The following is a 19,106-nucleotide window of genomic DNA, read 5'->3' as shown; positions in this document are numbered from 1 at the left end:
CTTCGAAGTCAAATGACTGATTTCATTTACCCTCAACTCCCTCAACTCCCTCCATTGCACAGTATTGCCGGCTACGCTTTTTGTCGTCTTCAATGATTTCATAGTTGGCCTTGTACTCCTCCCATCCTTCCTTTGTTTGCAAATATTCGGATTATGGACTAGGTAGAATGTAACTTGACTGGACAGGACTTTACGGTGTGCTGTTGAGATCCTCCGGTAGAGGACGTGTACATATGCATATATCGCTCGCTAATAGCGGGGAGAGCTAAAACCAACATACCCATCGCTTCGTTCAGATACTCGGAATCATGCAGAGCCTCATTTAGTAACATTCGATCGGAAATTGGAAGCCATGACTCTGCTATCTGTAAAGCTGCAAGGTTTACAGGAGACGACGCTCGAAATTCAACAAGAACGAAATTGTCCATTGCAAACTTGCTCCCGAATCCGGTGACGTCTCATTTTTCAAACCACATCATGCCTACATCGAATTCCGTATTGTGCCCTATCCCACCCTTCCCCTACCGCCTCTTTCTGTGTTGCTTGAGCGTCTCCTCCAGTGGCTGGGTATCTTCTAGTGCACATAACCCCATGCTGACTGAGGTGTCTATAATTATCGGATATCAGATGGACTGTTGCGCACATCAAACGTTGCAGTATTACAGTACAACGCAGTGAGCACACACGCATACTAAGAGCCCCTAACAGACAGATATGCACTGTACTTTTGTTCAAGTGGTTGATTTAGCGGGTGCTGGACATGAGGGTATAAGTGGCGAGGGAAGGCTGGGAGATCGTCTTTGATGCACGGAAACATACTCCGTGGGATTTGATCTATCGATGGCTACATTATCGCGTCATAGGAATGTACGGTGCTGGCTTAATGTTTGAAGCATGGTCTTCGGTGCTCTGCAGTCGTCTCAAATTCCTGGTGTTTTCTTTGTATGTTATGTCACGAGGTCATCGATCAGGCTTATCCTGTAGATAGATTCCAGCCATAGAACTTCAATAATCACTTGACTTCATGACTTCGTCGGAACTGAGATAGAATCCCATGTTCTAGATCATCAAGTTCCTACCAGCTCTTCAATGTGACAATCTGCGAGGGTTGATTATTTTTTTCTGTCACCTCCATGGCTCAAGCAAGGTACCAAGAGTGGTGCGTGATACCGCCCAATGGGACGAGGAGAAACTCGGTAAGCTGCACATGGCATTTCCTTTTCGAGGAAGGTGCCATGCAGGCACTGACCAAGGCCGGCTGATGTAATATCACGTGAGCATGCGCGAGTCACGGGGACTCGAGCCTAAGGGACGCGGAGCAACATGACGCTAGACGCGGTGGACGCGATTTTTTGCTGGAAGTATACATAGGGATTCGAGGCAAGGATGGGCTATTGAAGCATGCTTGCTTTTATCTTGCTTTCGCCTAATTTTTTCTTCTTCTTAATCCTAGCTGTGGTCTCGTAAATAGAATCATGTCGTGTTACGCATACTTTTAGATGGCCCCTTCCGTACTGTGAGGCTGCGCGATGTTAGCGGTGGAGCTCGTCGGCGCCTATCGAACGCGTCTTAGACTGTAAGCGTGCATTTCCGCGCTGGGAGGACGAGACGCTCCGTTCCGAACAGGCATTCCTGCACCACACACCAACTTTCACCCTTTTCTTCTATTGCGTCTTGATCTTCCTCGCTGGTCAATTTTGGTGCTTCCCAACCTCCTGGTCGTCATCCCCGGGGGAAGCTTCGGTTCTTTCCTTTCTGTCTAGGACGAGTCTATTTCCTTCTTCACTCTTTCCTCTATAGTCGGTCCTCTCCTAGGATTCGTCTCTCATAGAAATAGGGCCCCTACGCGGCCTCGACGCGAACCCTCGATCAGATATTTTTTCTCTCACTAGAGTTGTTAGAGGTGCCTAAGTGATTTTTCTTGATTGATCTGATCAGAGTTCCATAGCATCATGGAGTCTTCGCCTCCAAGGAGCAGTTCCACTGCTCCTGTGGCAGGTGTGAAGCGTCCCGCGTCCCTGCTGCCTGCTTTCGAGCCATTGAGCTCTTCACCCTCCCTTCCTCGACCACAGAAGCGTGTGGCACGCGATAGTCATGGGATTGTATCGATTTATCCGACCCCCGTCCCGACCTCATCGACCCATATCATGTCCTCCTCTCCACCTCGAATGGCACTGTCCCGGTCCGTCTCGCGGCGTTCTATTGTCCAGTCCAACTCCGAACGGACGCCCCTATCCACCGTCCCGACGCTCATGCTTCCCGAGAGTGGTGAACCCCTGTTGATGGGAAGGTCTAGTGCATCGTGTCATCACCAGCTCCCTGCCAATCGAATGATATCGAGAGTCCATGTCAAGGCCACATACAAGCCAGCCCCTAATCCCTTCGACCGTGATAGAGTGGAGATAATGTGCATGGGCTGGAATGGGGTCAAACTGCTTTGTCAAGGCAAAACATACGACCTGGCTAAAGGGAAGACTTTCACGTCAGACATCAAGGATGCGGATATCATGGTCGATGTCCACGATGCTCGTGTGCTCGTGCAGTGGCCACGAAGTGAGAAGAAGGACTATGCCTCCACAGATTCAGAGCAAACTTGGGAAGAGACCACACCGAAACGCCATAGCCAGTCGCGTCGAAGTCTCCGCGAAAGTCCCCTCGCCGAACGTCAACGTCTGGCTTCTCCCGTGTCCCCGTCGCCTGCAGTGCAATCAATTGTTCCCCCGTCTTCACCTTTGTTCACCCCCACCCGTTCACGAAACGCGGTGGTTGTATTCGAGGATGAAACTTCCCCTGTCCGTCGTAACAATCCCGCGGTTGTCTCGCCCCCCTGCGTTTCCCAGAGCTTTTCTCACGGAGAGGGTGATTTGGAGAGCTCGCAATCCAGTGATCTGAGTGACCTAAGTAAATCCGACGACTTCTCGGACCACGATGAGGAGAATGATCCCATTATCCACTCCTTTGGTCCCTTCGGCGAAAACCTTCTGCCTCGCATGGCTTCTTTTTCCGCCGATGAATCACCACTCAGAGCTCCCCTTTTGGCTCGCAACGTGGGCTCATCTCAACCTCTTCAACCTACCCAATCCCCTCAACAATTGCCACAACCGTCAGAGCAGAATGGCGCAGACCGCAAGCCAAAACTGTCCGCTGACATCTACGAGAGTATTCAGAACCATGCGGTCAATCAGCTGGCCTTCTCTCGTCTGTCCTCCACTCCTTTCTCGACAATCTTAAACAATCTGCCACCAGCTTTGTGGAAGCGGGATGAGCGGTCAAAACAAGGGCCATCTAACGATGAGATCCGCGCCATCATTGATTCCACCAAGTGTATTGGCAAGGTAGCGCGAAATGGGAAAGACGCCGCTGGCAAGCCACTTGAGAGTGAATATTACTATATACCCGACTTTGATGAAGACGATATGCGGCGTGAAGCAGTTGTGAATGACCTGAGGAAACCAGGTCTCCGCAGCTGCCGGAAGCAACACAAGGTAGGTTCTTCAAGGTCCCTCGCATGATTCTTATATTTAAATTAGTCGTCCATCTAACATTTGTCTAGCAATACTTTTGGCGCAAGCCGAAATAAACCGAACTTCAAGACCAGAAAACAAAACAAAAAAAAACAAAAACAAAAATATTGATCTTTCTGTTACCCGATATCCGGACCAACCAATTTGTGATGGTAATCGTTCTTAGTACATATTTTCATTACCTTTTTTCATTCTTCTGTTCAGTTCAAGAACTCGCATAGCGTGGCGTGGGCATACCCTGTTTGATTTTTTCATGTTGAATGAAGGTGTATGATGTATGGTGGTCTGTTTCTTTTTGATCTAGGTATGACGCCTCTTTTGCTTCAGATCTTCAAAAATTCGAGGATCTGTCGTTTTCTTTGGTCCACATGCCTCGTTGTGTTCCTTTCACAGTCGATATCGGGTCATTGATGCAAGCTGATGGGCACCAGTGTGGTCGTTTGGATGGTTCGTTACAGATGGTCGATATCAATTTGCAATTTGTCTCTTTCTGCATGCATCGTCTTCCAGCCAGTATTCTGTGCCTATGGGTATACCAGACAAGGCCCCTCCATCGATTTGTACGGTATGAAGTTCTTTCCGCAGAATAAAAAGTATTGATGATTATGATGTTGCTTCCATCTGATTGCTGCTTTGTATACTATTTCTCATACCCTCGGTCCAATGGCTGATCCAGATTCCGGGGTTAGCTCTTCTCCAACTGGGGCAAGTCACGTGAAGAGGGCGTCCATATGGTGGTTGAGTACCAAGTTCCTGGGGTAGGACAAATAACGTATGATCCTTGCTGTCTTCATGGGAATCATTCGATATCGGCCCAGAGACGAGAACTTGGTCAGTATATATGTGTCAGGAAGAGTTCACCCTATTGCAGCCGGGAGGAAGTCTGATATCACGACTACATCGAGACTGGCCCATGGCTCTGTTTGACCTCGCCAGTCGCCACAGAACATGAAATGGCATGACATGCTGGTGTCACAATGAAACGAGAAGGACTCAATATTTAACCTTCAGAATCTGCCCTGATACCCAGCTCGACTGATCATTATACTTGACTAATCTCAACCTGAATCCACTGGAAACAAACCGTTCCTGAACAGCTCCATCACCTCATCCAAGATCTGAGTACAAGTGAGTTGCAAGCTCATCTGACATCACCCTTATGAACCTTTATGCTCAACCGTGCTCCCTAGCAAGTACACACAACAAGCCTCCCCACATACATCAACATTCAGTCAACCTACACTCAAGCCTACAAACACAATGGCGTTCACCGGCCACCAGGGTCCATTCGCAGAACCCAAGTCCGAGTCCCAGGCTATCCTACTCCCTGCCAGAAAATCCACAAGCCGCAGCAGTGAGCCTCCTCCCAGCCCTCCCAGCACTGACACTCAAGGTCGGTCCCCCGCGAAGCCGTGGAAGCCAACGATCAACCGTCAGCAGAGCTGGAGCGAGCAGGACCGGAAACATGAGCTTCAGGCGAGGCTTCTGGCGACAGAGCGGGGGAAGGAGACGGGCTTCACGGAGATACTGCAGGAGATATGATTTGTAGCATTGTTGTAATTTCTTCTCGTTTTTATGATGTTCGGCTTTGTACATGATAATGGGAACATGATATGATGGGTAAATTGAAGCGCAGTAGTTGCCGAGTCTCTCTGGAAACTGTTTTTCTTAACAGTGAGTGTATGCTTGTTCTTAGGTGTAAGTAACTAGGTTCAGAGACGATAATGCAAGCCATTTCTTGGTTCCTGTCATGGATATGCACAATGGAAGGAAAGAGTAATATCCTCTGCTTCCCCGTTTCCATTCAATTATCAAATGACGGCAATTAATTTCCATATAATATACATACCTATCATCACATGGAGAGCAGAATCATTGAGGGGGACGAAAATTCGTTTCGAGGCAAATCAAGGCTGCATATTTACTGTGATGTGATAACAAGCAGGACACTCCGCGGTGTCCAAGGGTACAATCAGCTCCGCTGCCAGGACCGCCTTCGGATCCCACTTCGCCGCCGCAGTTGGTCGAATAAGAACCATCACCACCATTTTTAAATAAGCACCTTTATCCCTTGACGCACAAAGGCATCTGACCTTTTATACACTGCACACCATTCTCGCCGTATTTCACAAATGTGGCGCCTAAGTCACTTATACGCTTTTCTTTCGGACTCTGAGAAAGGACCCCGCGATAGTTGAATTCGCTACCCGCTATAGTGCTGCGGACAACTGCCCGGCATTAAGAGATGGACCGTCAGAGGAAGCGTATGCCTTTTACCTCTCATATTAATTTGGTTATATTCATGTTTGATCTGGAGTCTAACAACTGCTGGTTGTAGGGGAGCTTCGCGATCTGAATGAGCGGGCCTGGGCTGGAGAGAGTGGTAATTTCGCCTCAATCTCAACAGCGATTTCTCTTTCAGATTCACTTCTAACCCCGCGATTGGTTTATATAGATCTCTTCCCTGTTAGCAAATCGCTCGATTCATCGTTGAAGAAGAACACGGCTTTCATCAAGCGTCTCCGAACCGGCATCAATGCCTCTGTCCAGCAGACCTTCCTGGCCGATATTCGCGCCTTGTCGCTGCACAAGTACCTATCCGAGATCATTTCCGCCTGTTACGAAGGCCTATGCAAGCTAAAAACGCCGGGGGAGATCGCTGCGGGCGTGGAGATCACCAGCGCGCTACATCAGCGCTTCGGACCCGCCGAGTTCACGAGACAGATTGGGTGGCTGTTAGGTCGGGGTCTCAGCACGCCGGACAAGTCGCAACTGAAATCCCTCAGTCAGGAACTGCGCGAGCGTGAAGAGAAGGAAAGGCTTTCCCGACATAGGGTGCTACTCAGAGTGGTTACGGAGCTTTGGCTGGTGGGCGTGCTGAGGACCCTCGATGACATTGAGAGGCCGGAAGACTTGGGTTCCAAAGGCAAGGATGGCGTTGTTGGAATTAGTGGCAAAGCGGTTGATGTTGTTTCCAAGCCCAAGGCGGTACCATCTACGGCCAAGGATGGCGACAAAGAGGCCGAGCCGTTCCCTCTTGAGGTGTTGAAGGATCTACTCGGCCACGACCGCGAGCATGTGAACTTACCACTTGCCGTCCTATTTGCCAAGAGCTTCAGCTGGGATATTCTCGGAGCGAAGACGGTTGACGAGAGCAGGAAGACCGTGGATGCAGATGGAGGCACTACATCTGCTACCCCCACGGGAACAGCAAACGGTGGGGAGGATGAAAATGCGACTACTGCCGAGAATGATCCGCCACTGGTGCCAGAGAAAATGCAGCTCCGTTTCAAGAGCATTATGAGCCGGTACTTGGAGGATGTGAAGGCACATGTTGTTCGTGATCAAAGAGCGTTGGCAGCCCAAAGTCGTCGAAATGCAGAAGCATACGTCAAAAGTGGCGAGATTTTTGAGGATCGTCAAGCGAACTTTGAAAAGCAAAGCAAGTCGTTGGAGAAGCTTGTTGCCAATACGCTGGTGTTGTGCGAGGTTCTCGGGGTGGATATGCCAGCCTTGGCTGAACAAGAATCGGCAGATGCTGCTTCGAGTGGCGGAATTGGTCTTGTCAAGACTGCCGAGTACCTGCGTGGCCAGGGAGAAGGTTCAGGTTTCTGGGAAGATGAGGAAGAACGGCGATTCTATGAGAATCTGGTCGACCTTAAAGGTAAAGTTCCGGCAGTCTTGCTTGAAGATGGCAAGAAGAAAAAGCCCGAGGCCGACGAAACCGCGAAAAAGAAGGCGGAAGGCGAAGCTACTCCGGAGTCAACCACTGAGAAGGCTGAGGTCACAAATCAAACTCCATCAGGGGAAGAAAAAGTCACGGCAGAGACAGATGATCAATCTACCGCTATTGCGAGCAAGACCGTTGGAGCACAGGTGGATGCTCTCCTGGCGAAACTTCCTGATCTCCAGACGAAGGATCAAGTTGATCAGTTGGCTCTCGATTTTTGCTTTCTGAACTCTAAGGCATCTAGAAACAGGCTCATCAAAGCTGTGTCTGATGTCCCCAAAGGCCGGATTGATCTTTTGCCTTTGTATTCTCGACTTGTTGCCACTCTAGGGCAATATCTTCCAGACATCCCTCAAGGCTTGATCACTTATCTGGATGAGGAGTTTCGAAGCCTCCAGCGCCGAAAATCCAAGGAATTTCTCGGCCAGGTCCGCATGACCAACATTCGCTATCTTGCAGAATTAACGAAGTTCGGTACTGTTCCGGAACACATCATTTTCCACTGCTTCAAGGTCTCTCTTGACGACTTTTCTCGCATGAACATCGAGATTATTGGTCACCTGCTGGAAAACTGCGGGCGTTACTTGCTCCGCAACCCAGAGACATCACCGAGAATGACCTCCTTTCTCGAGAGGCTCAACAGAAAGAAGACTATTCAGCACCTGGGTCAGCAAGAACGGATGATCATTGAGAACGCAGTCTACTATGTGGATCCGCCACCGCGCCCTGCCATTCAACAGAAGGAGCGCACGCCTATGGAGTCCTACATTCGAAAAATCATCTATCTGGATATGAACAAGCGCAATTATACCAAGATCTTGAAGTCAATTCGAAAGCTTCACTGGGAAGAACAAGATGTAAGTCAATGCTGCCCTTGTTCATGGTTAAAACTGGAAGGCTGGTATCGTATGTCTTCGTCTTGGTAGACCACTAATCACTTGAGCCTATTAGGTTGTCGACATTCTGGAGCGAGTCTTCAGCAAACCTGTCAAAGTCAAATATGGCAATATCCATCTTCTCGCGATCCTTGTCAGTGCGCTTTATAGGTACCATCAGAACTTCGTGATCAACATTGTAGACAACATTCTCGAGCAGATCACATTGGGCCTGGAGCAGAATGATTTTAAATTCAACCAGAAGCGCGTCGCTGAGGTCAAATATCTCGGGGAGCTATACAACTACAAGATGATTGACTCACCGGTGATCTTTGATACTTTGTATAGAATTGTCACTTTCGGCTATGGTAAGCCGTTTGATTTCTATTCATTAAAGTCTTTCCGCTTACTTGTTCGATAGAAGGTGGTACCCCAATTCCTGGAAAAATCAACGTTCTGGATCTGCCAGACGACTTTTTCCGAGTCCGCCTAGTTTGCACACTCCTCGACACTTGTGGTCACTGTTTCGATCGTGGATCCGCCAAGAAGAAGCTCGATTTCTTCTTGACTTTCTTCCAGGTATTATCGTGATCTTCGCGTTTGAAAGCCATTGAAGGTCTAATTGTTTCCTGCAGTACTATTTCCTCACGAAAGACCCTCTTCCCATGGATCTTGACTTCCTTGTGCAAGACACGTTTTCGATGACTCGTCCTCAATGGAACCTCGCGACTGATTTGCAAGAAGCTACTCAGCTCTTCAGTGAAGCAGTGGCTCAGAACTATAAAACTCAAGATTCGGAAAGGCCTATGGAACCCGACGAGGACGATGCAGAAAGCAGCTCCTCTGATGACGGTCTTGAGGATGATGTGATGCCCGAGATTGACGAAGAGCAAGAGACAAGTGACGAGGCTGAAGTACGTGTTGATCTAATTCCACCACAGTATCGTCTGTACGGTGTTAACTAACACATTGTAGGTTTCCGGCCCTAATGCCGAGCGAGATAGTGATAGTGACTCCGAAGATGAGCAAATCTTTGTCACTCGTCAAGAAGAGGAACGGGATCCCGAGGTTGAGGCTGAATTTGATCGCGAATTCGAGAAAATGATGGCAGAAAGCATGGAGTCTCGGCGCTTCGAGCGGAAAGCCGTGTTTGATATTCCTTTGCCTATGAGACGCGCTGGCCGAGACCCTTCGAACAGTGAAGGCCCTATCGAAACCCCTCAAGAGCGAAATACTACGATGGCTTTTTCTCTGATGACAAAGAAGGGAAACAAGCAACAGGTCTGTGCATTTGGTATTTGGATTGGGATTTTCAAATCATTGACCGTTCACAGACACGTACGATTGATCTACCCTCCGATTCTAGTTTTGCACTGGCCATGAAGAGCCAGCAACAGGCGGATCGGGAGGAGCAGCAACGCATCAAAAACTTAGTCCTCAACTATGAGATGACAACCGAAGCCGAGAATACTGGTGAAGGTGAGCATTTCCCTATCCAGCTCACATGCCCTTTCCTAACAATCACCTAGTGCTTGAGAAACGTACACCTCCCAAGATTGATAAATCAGGCTCCAACCGCACAGCTTTTCGTTCCAGAAAGCTCCAGCTCAGCGACGTCAACTGGTAGTGAATTCCTGGGTCTACAGTTGGTTTCTCAACTGTTTACGTCTCCACGAGTTAGCGGGAAGTTCCCGTCTGTTGATGTTCGAGAGAATATGAGCATCTTAACTTGGAACTTGGCATTCATCTCATTGCCGTCAAATGCTATGTGCCGAGGGATAGTATCAACGATCATGCATCATATGACGGTTGCCATTGCTCATGTTGAGGTCTCTAGTACCTTCATGAGTTGCGCATGCACAATTTGAGAGTACTATGTCTCCGGTGCTTTTGCTTGGCAAGGCTCTCCGGAGCGCAGGATCTGCGGCTTCTGAGGTCCTCAGTGTGACTGTCAGCCTATTATCACCCGATTGATTACCACGAGATCCAGCATCCTCATGGATATCGTGATGTGTCGTGTTGTCCTCGGGGCAGCAAATGCATTGCGGCTTGAGTAACAGTGACGTCGACGTGGCACGAGGTGGCGTCTCCTGTGGCCTTTGCGAGTGGCACCAAGAGTAGAGGATGCGGTGAAATTGAGGGTCCGCCATGAAGGTGTTGAGCCGGACAATCATGCGAGGCTAGTATCGGTCAATCTGTTCCTTCACCTTGTCATATCTTGAACAGTTCACTGCAGTACTTAGTTTAGATTGAATTATGCTAGCGTCTACGGGGTACCATGGTCTCTTGGACCCGTTGACAACAGTTTCCAAACTTATTGATAGACATAGGGTCTAGTTGCTCAAGATCTACACAAATGGCTCTATTTTCTATCGCTTCTCTTGCAGAAAGGGCGAAACATACAAGTACAGTAAGTTACAGGATGGTGGTAGGGACAAGATGGGAATAAATCAGATACAGGAGATTGGAAAGAAAAGAAAAGGAAAACCCCAGAGAAGGTGAAAGAAGGGAATAAATCATTCCACATAAAGGTAGGATAGGAAACAAGCGAGATCAGTGGATAAGCTCCAATTCTGCCAATCTTCAACCACCCTTCTTCGATTCAGAAGATGAAGATGGGGGGGGAGAGGCCGACTCATTTTCCCACTGAAGACTGAAGAGATTAAGGCAGAATGTGTCTTTTCTTCTTCTGTTTTGTTTTTTTATGCGCTTCATGCATTATCTATCGATGTGAGAGGAGGGTGTAGCTGTTCATTTCTCTGTCTGCTGGGCGTCGGCATCGTGCGACGCTTTGGGAACGAGCTCGTCGCTCTAGGCCTACTCGAGCTTCTCTGCGATTTCCGACTTCACCTCCGCGTGGACGTCCTTCGCGCGCGCCTGCTTCTCCTCGGGGAGGGAGGCGGCGTCGACTTCAACAGCGGTCACTTCGACGGCGGGGGAGGCAGGCTGCTCGCCGCCATCTGGCGGGGCGGCGGCGGCAGCGGCCTCGTCATCGTCCTCGAGCTCGGCGCCGTAGACTTCGGGAAATCTCCGGAAGCACTCTTGCATGCCCCTGGTACGGTGGAATGTAGTTAGTAAATGCCACAGGCCCTCAACAACACAACAGGGAGATGAAAACGCACTTGAACTTTTCAATGCAGTCCATGCCCTTCGGCTCCTCGGTGGAGTACACGAAGCAGCTGAAGGCAGCCTTGAACTCCTCGCCGCAAGGGCCGTGGGCCATCCCGCCCAGGCACGGGCAGTCCCAGTTGATCTCGCCGGTCTCGGGGTTGAACGCGGCCTCCTGGTTGGCTTCGTCCTCGAGTTCCTGGGGCGATTTCAGGGCCGCTTCTGAGGCGGAAAGAGGCTCGTGCTGTGTGGGTTGCGCATCGGATTTGGGTGCGGCGCGTGATGCTGCTTCTTTCTCTTCGCGAATTCGGGGCTTGATGGAGTCGAGGGTCGGGAGGGAAGATTCATCGGAAGATTCCGGTTGCTTCTTGGAGAGGAGGGAAACTGCAGTAGTGAGATCTCAACATGTTAGTTCAGGTCTTGTCCGCGAGTATGTAGCAGCTGGGACGGCGCGGGTATTGCTCGAAAGAACTGGCCGTTCTCTCCAGCTGAAGGGGACGGGAGGGAAGAAAAAGCCATAGCCGGACTGGGCTATGTCACGACCGCAGGGGAGAAAAAAAAGTTACGAGGCCTCGCACGTACATGAGGGCTGTTCGGCGAACACATTGCTCGTGTTGTAATAGTAGACGAACCCAGCGGCCAAACCCAGACGGATAACGGAATTCTTCCAACTTCTCGACTTGGTGTCTGGGGGAGCAGTGCTTATCAATCGTCTACCTGCCGGGCCACGGACTGCGACACCCGGCGCGCGGGCGAGAACTCTGGCCGCGGGACGGAACATGATGCGGAGAGGAGGCAGAAGATTGAAGATGGAGCAGAAGATGCAAAAGAGACTATTAGAAGGGCTGTATAGACATGAACCGGTATATGAAAGTGAATTGAGCGGGAAAACAAGGCCGGCCAGACCGGTGGGAGGCGGAGAGGAAGAAGATGTGGAGGAAGTGGTGATGTCCGGGAGGCCTGAGGCAGAAAGATTCTCACTTTGGGAATGCTTGGTCACGTTTTGTGCTAGCCAATCAAATGACGTGTAGATCTACTTCCATCGACTTCTTCCATTCTTCTGCCGATTGCTTACAACCACGAGGATCTGGCTGATTAATGCTGCTTGATAGGACTCGGAGCTTTTCCCCTTGAGCTCAGTAATCACAATTCGCAGCAGACTTGGTCTATGGATCGGGATTCAGCGGCTGTTTCAAGCAGTTTGCAGCGCTCTGGAATGGGAACCCACAGGAGCAACACTCGGATATGATGCAATCCTACACAGCGAGACACAGGCACATGTTGTGCAATCCAATTGTCAAGAATAGACTGTTTATGTTGAAGAATTCTATAGCAGATAGAGATTTTCACGCCTCAGTAGTCATAGACACAGTTTGAAGGTGGTTCTCAGATTCTCTTCCTATGTCCATAAGCTCCTCCATCAAGATAGATACTAGATAAACCACCCCTCCATGGATTTTACGGCAGACTTTCCCCCGAGATCACACCAGCCAAAACATCACACAACAGCACATCCAGGGAAACGAACATATTCGCTTTGAAGTCGAAACTGGATCAAGTCCCGAGTCCCGTGTATGCTTTAGTTACAAGAGACTTGTATACCAATTGACCTCGAGCCCTGGAATACCACTGAGATCAGACTCCGTATCACATCCCCCATCAACTAACCACGACAACAACTCGCATCGAAACACCCAACACCACCAGCGCAGTAAATAGCTTCTTGTCCTAGCAATCCAGATACCCCGTCCTAATGGAGTGGGATCCAACACAATTCTTCCGCGAGTCCGACGACCCCGTTGCCCCCTTCGCACTGCTCGTCCTCAACCAGCCAATCAATGAAAGAGCCTTTACAGTGCTGAACGACCATGGCAAGTCCCTTTCCCTCTCCAACCACGACCTATTTACTGTCTATCTCGTGCGAATTTCTAACGCCGCACTTGCATCTAGCATACTTCACTATCTGCGCCGACGGCGGCGCAAACCGCTTCTTCGACATGATGCAAACTCACAACCGGGAATCAACAGACGTAAGCCCTCCCCCAAATTCCCCACCCGAACCAACCACACAGCACCTACCTAACCCTCCCCCTTTTCCAAACTCCAGCTCCCCAACATCATCGTCGGCGACCTAGATTCCATCCGGCCCAGCGTGCGCGCGCACTACGAGCGCCTGGGCGTGCGCATCCTCAAGGACGCAGACCAGTACTCGACCGACTTCACCAAGTGTCTCAAGTACCTGAGCGCGCACGCGGCGGAGATCATCGCGGGCCGGCGCGCGACGCTGCCACCGCCGCCGCCGAGGCGCGACACGCGGCTCGAGATCCTCGTCATGGGCGGGCTGGGCGGGCGCGTGGACCAGGCGTTATCGCAGATCCATCATCTGTATGTGATGACGCGGGAGGTGGCGGAGTCGGCGGCGGCGGCGGCGGCGGCAGCAGTAGAGGAAGAAGCCACGGTGGGGAATCTGTATCTTATCTCTGAGGAGAGTATTACGTTTGTGCTTCAGTCGGGGAAGCATACTATCCGGACGCCGAGGACGAATCGGCCCGGGATTTCGGGGAGGGGTGGTAGTAGGGAGGAGGAGGGGTTCTACCTTCTCGAGGAGAATGTGGGGATTATTCCGCTGTCTGGGCCGGCGAGGATCACCACACATGGCTTTGAGTGGGATGTGGCAGACTGGTTGACGGAGATTGGCGGCCGGGTGAGTACGAGTAATCATATTCGGGCAGATGTGGTGAGTGTAGAGACGAGGGTCCCGGTTCTGTTCACGCTGGAGCTGGCGGAGAGGTTCAAGAGGGTGCGATGACGGTGCTTTCAGTCGAAAGGGGAGGTTGTGATGTGATGTGATTGGAGGAGTGTGTATATAGATACCCCATGGGCAGAAGGAAGACAACCTCTGTGCCCCTGTCCCCCGCCAGAAAGTACTTTGCTAAGTGCACCATCAGCCTCGCGCTTCCTTGGAAGTATATCAGTTGATTAGGTCTAACACCAAGCCAGCCGAAACGGACAAGATACCAAGTATAGTGACACAAAAAGACATCCAGAGATAGAACAACCAAGGCGCCCTTCCTCTTAACGAAAACAGTCATACAGAAAATAACACACAAAAGACCCAAAAAGACATCGCGCCATACTCGATCCGAGGGATAAAAATTTCAAGATTGTAGTTGTAGTCCAGTCAGACACATAAGGAGCAAACCGACCTCCTTGACCACGAAGATATAAGCAAACTGACGCCTCCCTCCATCTCATTCTCAATCCAGCACTTTTTTTTTTTCCTTTTCTGTATGGTTTTATAAATTTCAGCTGCAACATATAAGCCCGATAAAACTGCGCCATCCACGCAAGAACGCATCATCCAGCAAACCTAGAGCGGGCCCTGCCACCCAGCCTGACTCGCAAACACATATCAATGTATATACAGGGGATATATTTACTTGCGGAGAATGGCTTCATACAGAGTGCCAACAGTACCGATTGCAGCACCAGTAAGTAAGCCTGGCCAGCGGCCGGGGACTGACTGGTTCACCTTGACAATGGAGAAAGTGCTGTACACATTCCAGAAGGTGAAGCGGGTGGCATAGACCAGGTAAGAGATCAAGGCCTTGGCGATGTTGAAGCTCAAGGGATCAAAGCTGGCATGCGCGGCGCGGATCCTGCGCGTGTTGTGCGTGGGACCACCGCTGGACTGCGCGACATGCAGACTGATGTTGAAGAAGTAGGCAACTGTCAAGGGAAGGAGCAAACTCGTAAGCAGCCACAGCGAGAAGGGGGCCCAGAATGCTCCATCCACAAGCATGAACAGATCGGGCACCTTGAGTGGGAATTCCGGTGAGTGAATAGCCTCAATAGCAGGCACATTCGTCAGAAAGCGCAGCGGAACGAGTTCCTTGATGATGCTGAATCCTTCAATGGCCAGCACGATGGTCTCAACAGCCTGCACGTTGCTCAGAATCGAGCGCAAGGCGTTAGAGCGCTCCTGCACGCCCGATTCAGTCCAAGCATCGTGGATGTTCTTGCGCCATACCGCCGTTTGCTGATCAATCGCATCCGTGACTACAGCAGGCGACGGAGGTAGGGGGGGCTGCACGCTGAATGTAGGTTGCAATGGAGTTACCGCGGCGAGAACAGGAGGAGCAGGTTTGTTCGGTGTTGGCTCATCCGAGTGATCCGAGTCATCCCTAGACGCCAGCATCAGTAATCAATCGCAAGACTACACCCAGAGAAACCCAAGGGAGAAACCCAAGGCCTCCGCGCCATAAAACATTGCAGAAAGGGTCCAACTCACGTCGTCGCTTCAACCTCCTGCTTCAATTGTGGCTCAGGGAGCGCGCGACGCGTCGATGCAGGCGTGGCTCGCTTCGGCGCAGGCGTGCCTCTGCCTCTCTTGGGAGCAGGCGTGACATCCACCTCAACGGCTCTCTTGACCGGCGAGGTAAAGCGCGCGGGCGATGTCGCCAGAGCGCGGGCCCAATATTCCTTCAGCGCAGGGATATCCACCAAGATGGAGCGATTATCTTGCAGATACTTGTCGAGATCTTCTGCGAGCGCGTTCTTGTTCGAATACTCCGAGCTCCTGCGGCGGAAGGGTTAGATAAGTACAATAATCAAACTTCGGATCCCCCGCGGGAAGTGTCGCGACCTACTCTTCGAAACCGGCGGCTTCCGCGAGATCCTCGATTTGAGCCCGGCGGAGCTTCTTTAGGAATGACAGGGCGTTAGACATGGTGATGCGCGCGGGAACACGGATGAACCGAGACTGTGGAGACCAGAGACCATGCGATGGGCGCAAAGCAAACACAGAGTAAGGGGATGGGGTTATCCTCGTAGCAGGGGTCGAGTGTATATAGAACGCGTAAGACAAATCAAGTAAATGGACTTGGAAACCGAAATGATCGATGAGAGAAACAAATGCAGATGGGGAGGGGGAAGGTGAAGAGTCAGTAGACGAAAGGTGGGTGAGTCTAGTTGACTTGTTGCATCACTTCTCGTGGGGCTCGGCGGCTTTGTTTACATTTCGCTGCGCAACTCCGCTTGTTGTCGCGGTCGCTTAGCGTGGCCCAGCATTTTCTCCGACTTCATTGGCCGTCGATGGATCTACATGGGATGCTTCTTTGTTCTTTGCTCATTTTCCTGTCAAGATTGTCCTCGCGAGCACGGTTTAGACTCTCTACTTTTCTATTTTCTGCTCTGTGGTTTTGTTAGGGAGTACAGTGGAGTGAAAGAATTCTTTTATAATAATACATATTGCATAATTAACCATAATCTAAGAGTCTATCTATATGTAGTATGAGAAAGTGACCAACAATAACCGTACAAAGAACCTCTATCCAAGAAAAAGGAGATAATAAATATACATATCAACAATGAACTGGCAATCCTGATCAAGTTGCCAGTCAGTCGTGAGGAGAGAGGGGGGGGGGGGAGGAAAGAGGGGGGAGAGGGACACAATAATAGGGAATAGGAAGTAAAAACATCGCTGGAACGCTCCCCTAAAAGATAGCCTGCCAATGCGCACACATATGCTCCATGCATGGGACTGGGTCTACAACTGCGAGATTTCATTCAGCCAATCATTGGTTGTAGATTTAACATCCCATTCAGATAGGTCCCGTCTCCCCTCGATTCTGCCAGTTCTCTAGCTGTTTCAAGAGATACTGGTACATAACCAGCATCGTTCCGCTCTGAATGCTGGTCCAAACACCTCGAGGGCCTACTCCACGGAACCATCCGGCAAGACCTTCTGTCTGATAAATCATCTTTAAGCCGGTGAAGAAAGAAGAGGTGTCCAGGCGAGGAGTTCCAGGCGGCCGCACCGACGTAGACGCGCCTCCTGTTGAGATTGGCCGTGAGTGGGTGCGAAGATTGGAAGTGCTTTGATTGAGAGAGTGTTGTCGGGGATTCTCCTTCGCCGAAGGGTGCTCTGCAGGAGGTTTGGATGAGGATGAACCGGTTTTCACGATATCCGGGTTTTGTTGCGTCTGAATCCGAGTCTTCACCACATCCATAGGACAAGTTAGGACACCTGCCATGCCTCCAGCTGTGGCAGCAGTGAGGACCTCGAGTCCTAGTCCAATATCTTTTGAGCCGACCCACTGTTTTGCTAACCGGCGCTCCTGTTCGTAGAATGCGAATTGAAGAGCGGAGAAAGGAAGATCACGGTAGATGGTGGCTCTGTAGCCATGGAAGAGAGCCGAAAACCCTTCTTTTCGAATGATTGTACGCAACGCGTCGGAAGTCGATCGATAATTGTATCCCGAGTTGGAGTAGGGGTTGTTATAACGTCCTTGGAGTTGCAAGCGAGTCTTCAGCACTTCCGAGGGAACATATACGATCGACGCAGCCAAGTCCGCAAAGAAACCTAGTGAAGAGTTCTAATCAGCACCAACACATATATCAACCGCCAGAAGGTGGAACGTCCACATACCGCCAGACAGATATGCTACGTTAGCATTGATCCCCACATCCAGCATCCATCGCTTGGTGAATTCATATGTTCCAAAGAAAGTGACAGTGCCCGGAAAGGAGCCGAGGAGCGCAGGGGTAACTCCACCATAGAGACCACGCAGAAGGCCCTCTTGACGGTAGATGGTCGCGTAGGATGAAGTCATGGACGTATACTTCGGAGGGAAATGAGGGTCACCCTGTTGCCGGGTCTTGACTGTATCGAGCGAATGCATGAGCATATCGCCGCAAGTGCCGCCGGTGCCGCCGGCCAGCATCGCCTGTATTGACAGAAAACCGAGTCATCAGCATATATAGAGATATAGCGAAAAGACCACGCCACAGTGTTTTCCCCCTCCGTGTGCGACACAGGAGATCCTTCCGCACCATCGGGAGAACCAACGAAGCGACTATATCAACGTACATGTAGATACGGAGGGCGAGGCTCCTCCTCTTCCTCCATCAGGTCATCGTATTGTGCATGGGCATTATTGTCCCTCCTCATCGAAGCACCCGCATCGCGACGGGTATGGTCGCCGCTGGGAGCGGTTTGAAGATATGACGTCGCCGACGCAGGCGAGGGATCAGAAGTCGGTGTCTCTGTCGTCGAAAACAAGCTGAACACGCGCGAGGTCAAGCTCATTGCAAGGACACCGCAACCCACCAGTACGTGGTGCGGGCCAGACCACGGGAGTTGGGATGCGGCGGCGTAAATTTACGGGCAGCACGCCACCTCGAGCGAGGGCGACGGGGGAGAAATCAAAGCTGAAGAAGGAAGCCAGAGGGGAAACGGAGGGAAGGACGCAATATTATACAAATCTGGAGGAGGTCCGGGAGTCGAGAACAGGTGACATCGCACCTGTTTGATATGTCGCTCAAAAGAAGGACTAACTGCGGTTGTTTCTTCCCCGTTGGCTGCGCAAACCACGCAAAATGTTCCCAAAATTTCGGTCGGGCTTCCGCTTTCTCCGCTGCCCGAGCCCGCACGGGAGCCTTAGGCACCATTCTGCGCTCAGCTTGAATGAGCTTATTCTGCGCTGTTCGTCTCTATAATTAGATCGAAGAATAAACTATTCAGAGAGCATGCATCTCGAAAATCGAAATATATAATAAATTTCAATTTCCTGGCCGAGTCTTCAAACGTTGACTGACATGCTGATAAGTACAACAAAATCAAGACCGTGGTAATGGCTAATCGAAACAAAACACAACTTTGCATTATACTTGCACCATGCATGAGAAGGATCAAATGCATCAAGGAAACCATGCGCGTACTGCTCTCCCAAGAGTGCCGTATCCCTGCCAAAGAAAAAAAAACAATGGAAAAAGAAGAAAAGAAAAGAAAAAAGCAGAAATGGAAGACATGCTCCTCCTAATGTTAGCTCTATCCACACTTCCTCACCTCCTCGCAAGGATGCTCAC

At 50.5% G+C, this 19,106-nt stretch overlaps 6 protein-coding genes across 6 annotated transcripts, besides 3 other annotated features; 3 read left to right on the top strand and 3 right to left on the bottom strand.

Moving 5' to 3' along the window:
* Positions 1–1,952: 1,952 nt before the first annotated feature.
* fhdA (putative transcription factor Tos4) lies at positions 1,953–3,580 on the top strand (the record flags this gene model as incomplete). The annotated part of the gene is made up of 2 exons (XM_001273379.1): positions 1,953–3,485; positions 3,554–3,580. 2 exons carry the CDS (start codon positions 1,953–1,955, stop codon positions 3,578–3,580), a joined length of 1,560 nt encoding a protein of 519 aa, XP_001273380.1.
* An 18-nt stretch (positions 3,581–3,598) lies between these two features.
* Positions 3,599–3,628: a microsatellite.
* Positions 3,629–4,784: 1,156 nt separating this feature from the next.
* Positions 4,785–9,756, top strand: ACLA_007120 (regulator of nonsense transcripts 2; the record flags this gene model as incomplete). The annotated part of the gene is made up of 9 exons (XM_001273378.1): positions 4,785–4,917; positions 5,863–5,907; positions 5,980–8,111; positions 8,206–8,497; positions 8,551–8,708; positions 8,765–9,043; positions 9,105–9,410; positions 9,464–9,608; positions 9,659–9,756. 9 exons carry the CDS (start codon positions 4,785–4,787, stop codon positions 9,754–9,756), a joined length of 3,588 nt encoding a protein of 1,195 aa, XP_001273379.1.
* A 1,190-nt stretch (positions 9,757–10,946) lies between these two features.
* ACLA_007110 (coiled-coil-helix-coiled-coil-helix domain-containing protein) lies at positions 10,947–12,018 on the bottom strand (the record flags this gene model as incomplete). The annotated part of the gene is made up of 3 exons (XM_001273377.1): positions 10,947–11,181; positions 11,252–11,621; positions 11,820–12,018. 3 exons carry the CDS (start codon positions 12,016–12,018, stop codon positions 10,947–10,949), a joined length of 804 nt encoding a protein of 267 aa, XP_001273378.1.
* A 972-nt stretch (positions 12,019–12,990) lies between these two features.
* Positions 12,991–14,046, top strand: ACLA_007100 (thiamine diphosphokinase; the record flags this gene model as incomplete). The annotated part of the gene is made up of 2 exons (XM_001273376.1): positions 12,991–13,267; positions 13,373–14,046. The coding sequence occupies 2 exons, from the start codon at positions 12,991–12,993 to the stop codon at positions 14,044–14,046; spliced, it is 951 nt and encodes a 316-aa protein (XP_001273377.1).
* Positions 13,641–13,676: a microsatellite.
* Positions 14,047–14,673: 627 nt separating the features above from the next.
* On the bottom strand, positions 14,674–15,966 carry ACLA_007090 (uncharacterized protein; the record flags this gene model as incomplete). Its single annotated transcript, XM_001273375.1, has 3 exons — positions 14,674–15,421; positions 15,529–15,816; positions 15,887–15,966. 3 exons carry the CDS (start codon positions 15,964–15,966, stop codon positions 14,674–14,676), a joined length of 1,116 nt encoding a protein of 371 aa, XP_001273376.1.
* Positions 15,464–15,488: a microsatellite.
* An 874-nt stretch (positions 15,967–16,840) lies between the features above and the next one.
* ACLA_007080 (putative mitochondrial carrier protein) lies at positions 16,841–18,327 on the bottom strand (the record flags this gene model as incomplete). Its single annotated transcript, XM_001273374.1, has 3 exons — positions 16,841–17,601; positions 17,668–17,965; positions 18,109–18,327. The coding sequence occupies 3 exons, from the start codon at positions 18,325–18,327 to the stop codon at positions 16,841–16,843; spliced, it is 1,278 nt and encodes a 425-aa protein (XP_001273375.1).
* Between the last annotated feature and the right edge of the window lie 779 nt (positions 18,328–19,106).

This window comes from Aspergillus clavatus, genomic scaffold, assembly GCF_000002715.2.
Source record: "Aspergillus clavatus NRRL 1 1099423829797 genomic scaffold, whole genome shotgun sequence".
Lineage (NCBI taxonomy): Eukaryota > Fungi > Ascomycota > Eurotiomycetes > Eurotiales > Aspergillaceae > Aspergillus > Aspergillus clavatus.
Note: the sequence above shows the minus strand (reverse complement) of the source record. Positions and strands in the feature narration are given on the sequence as shown.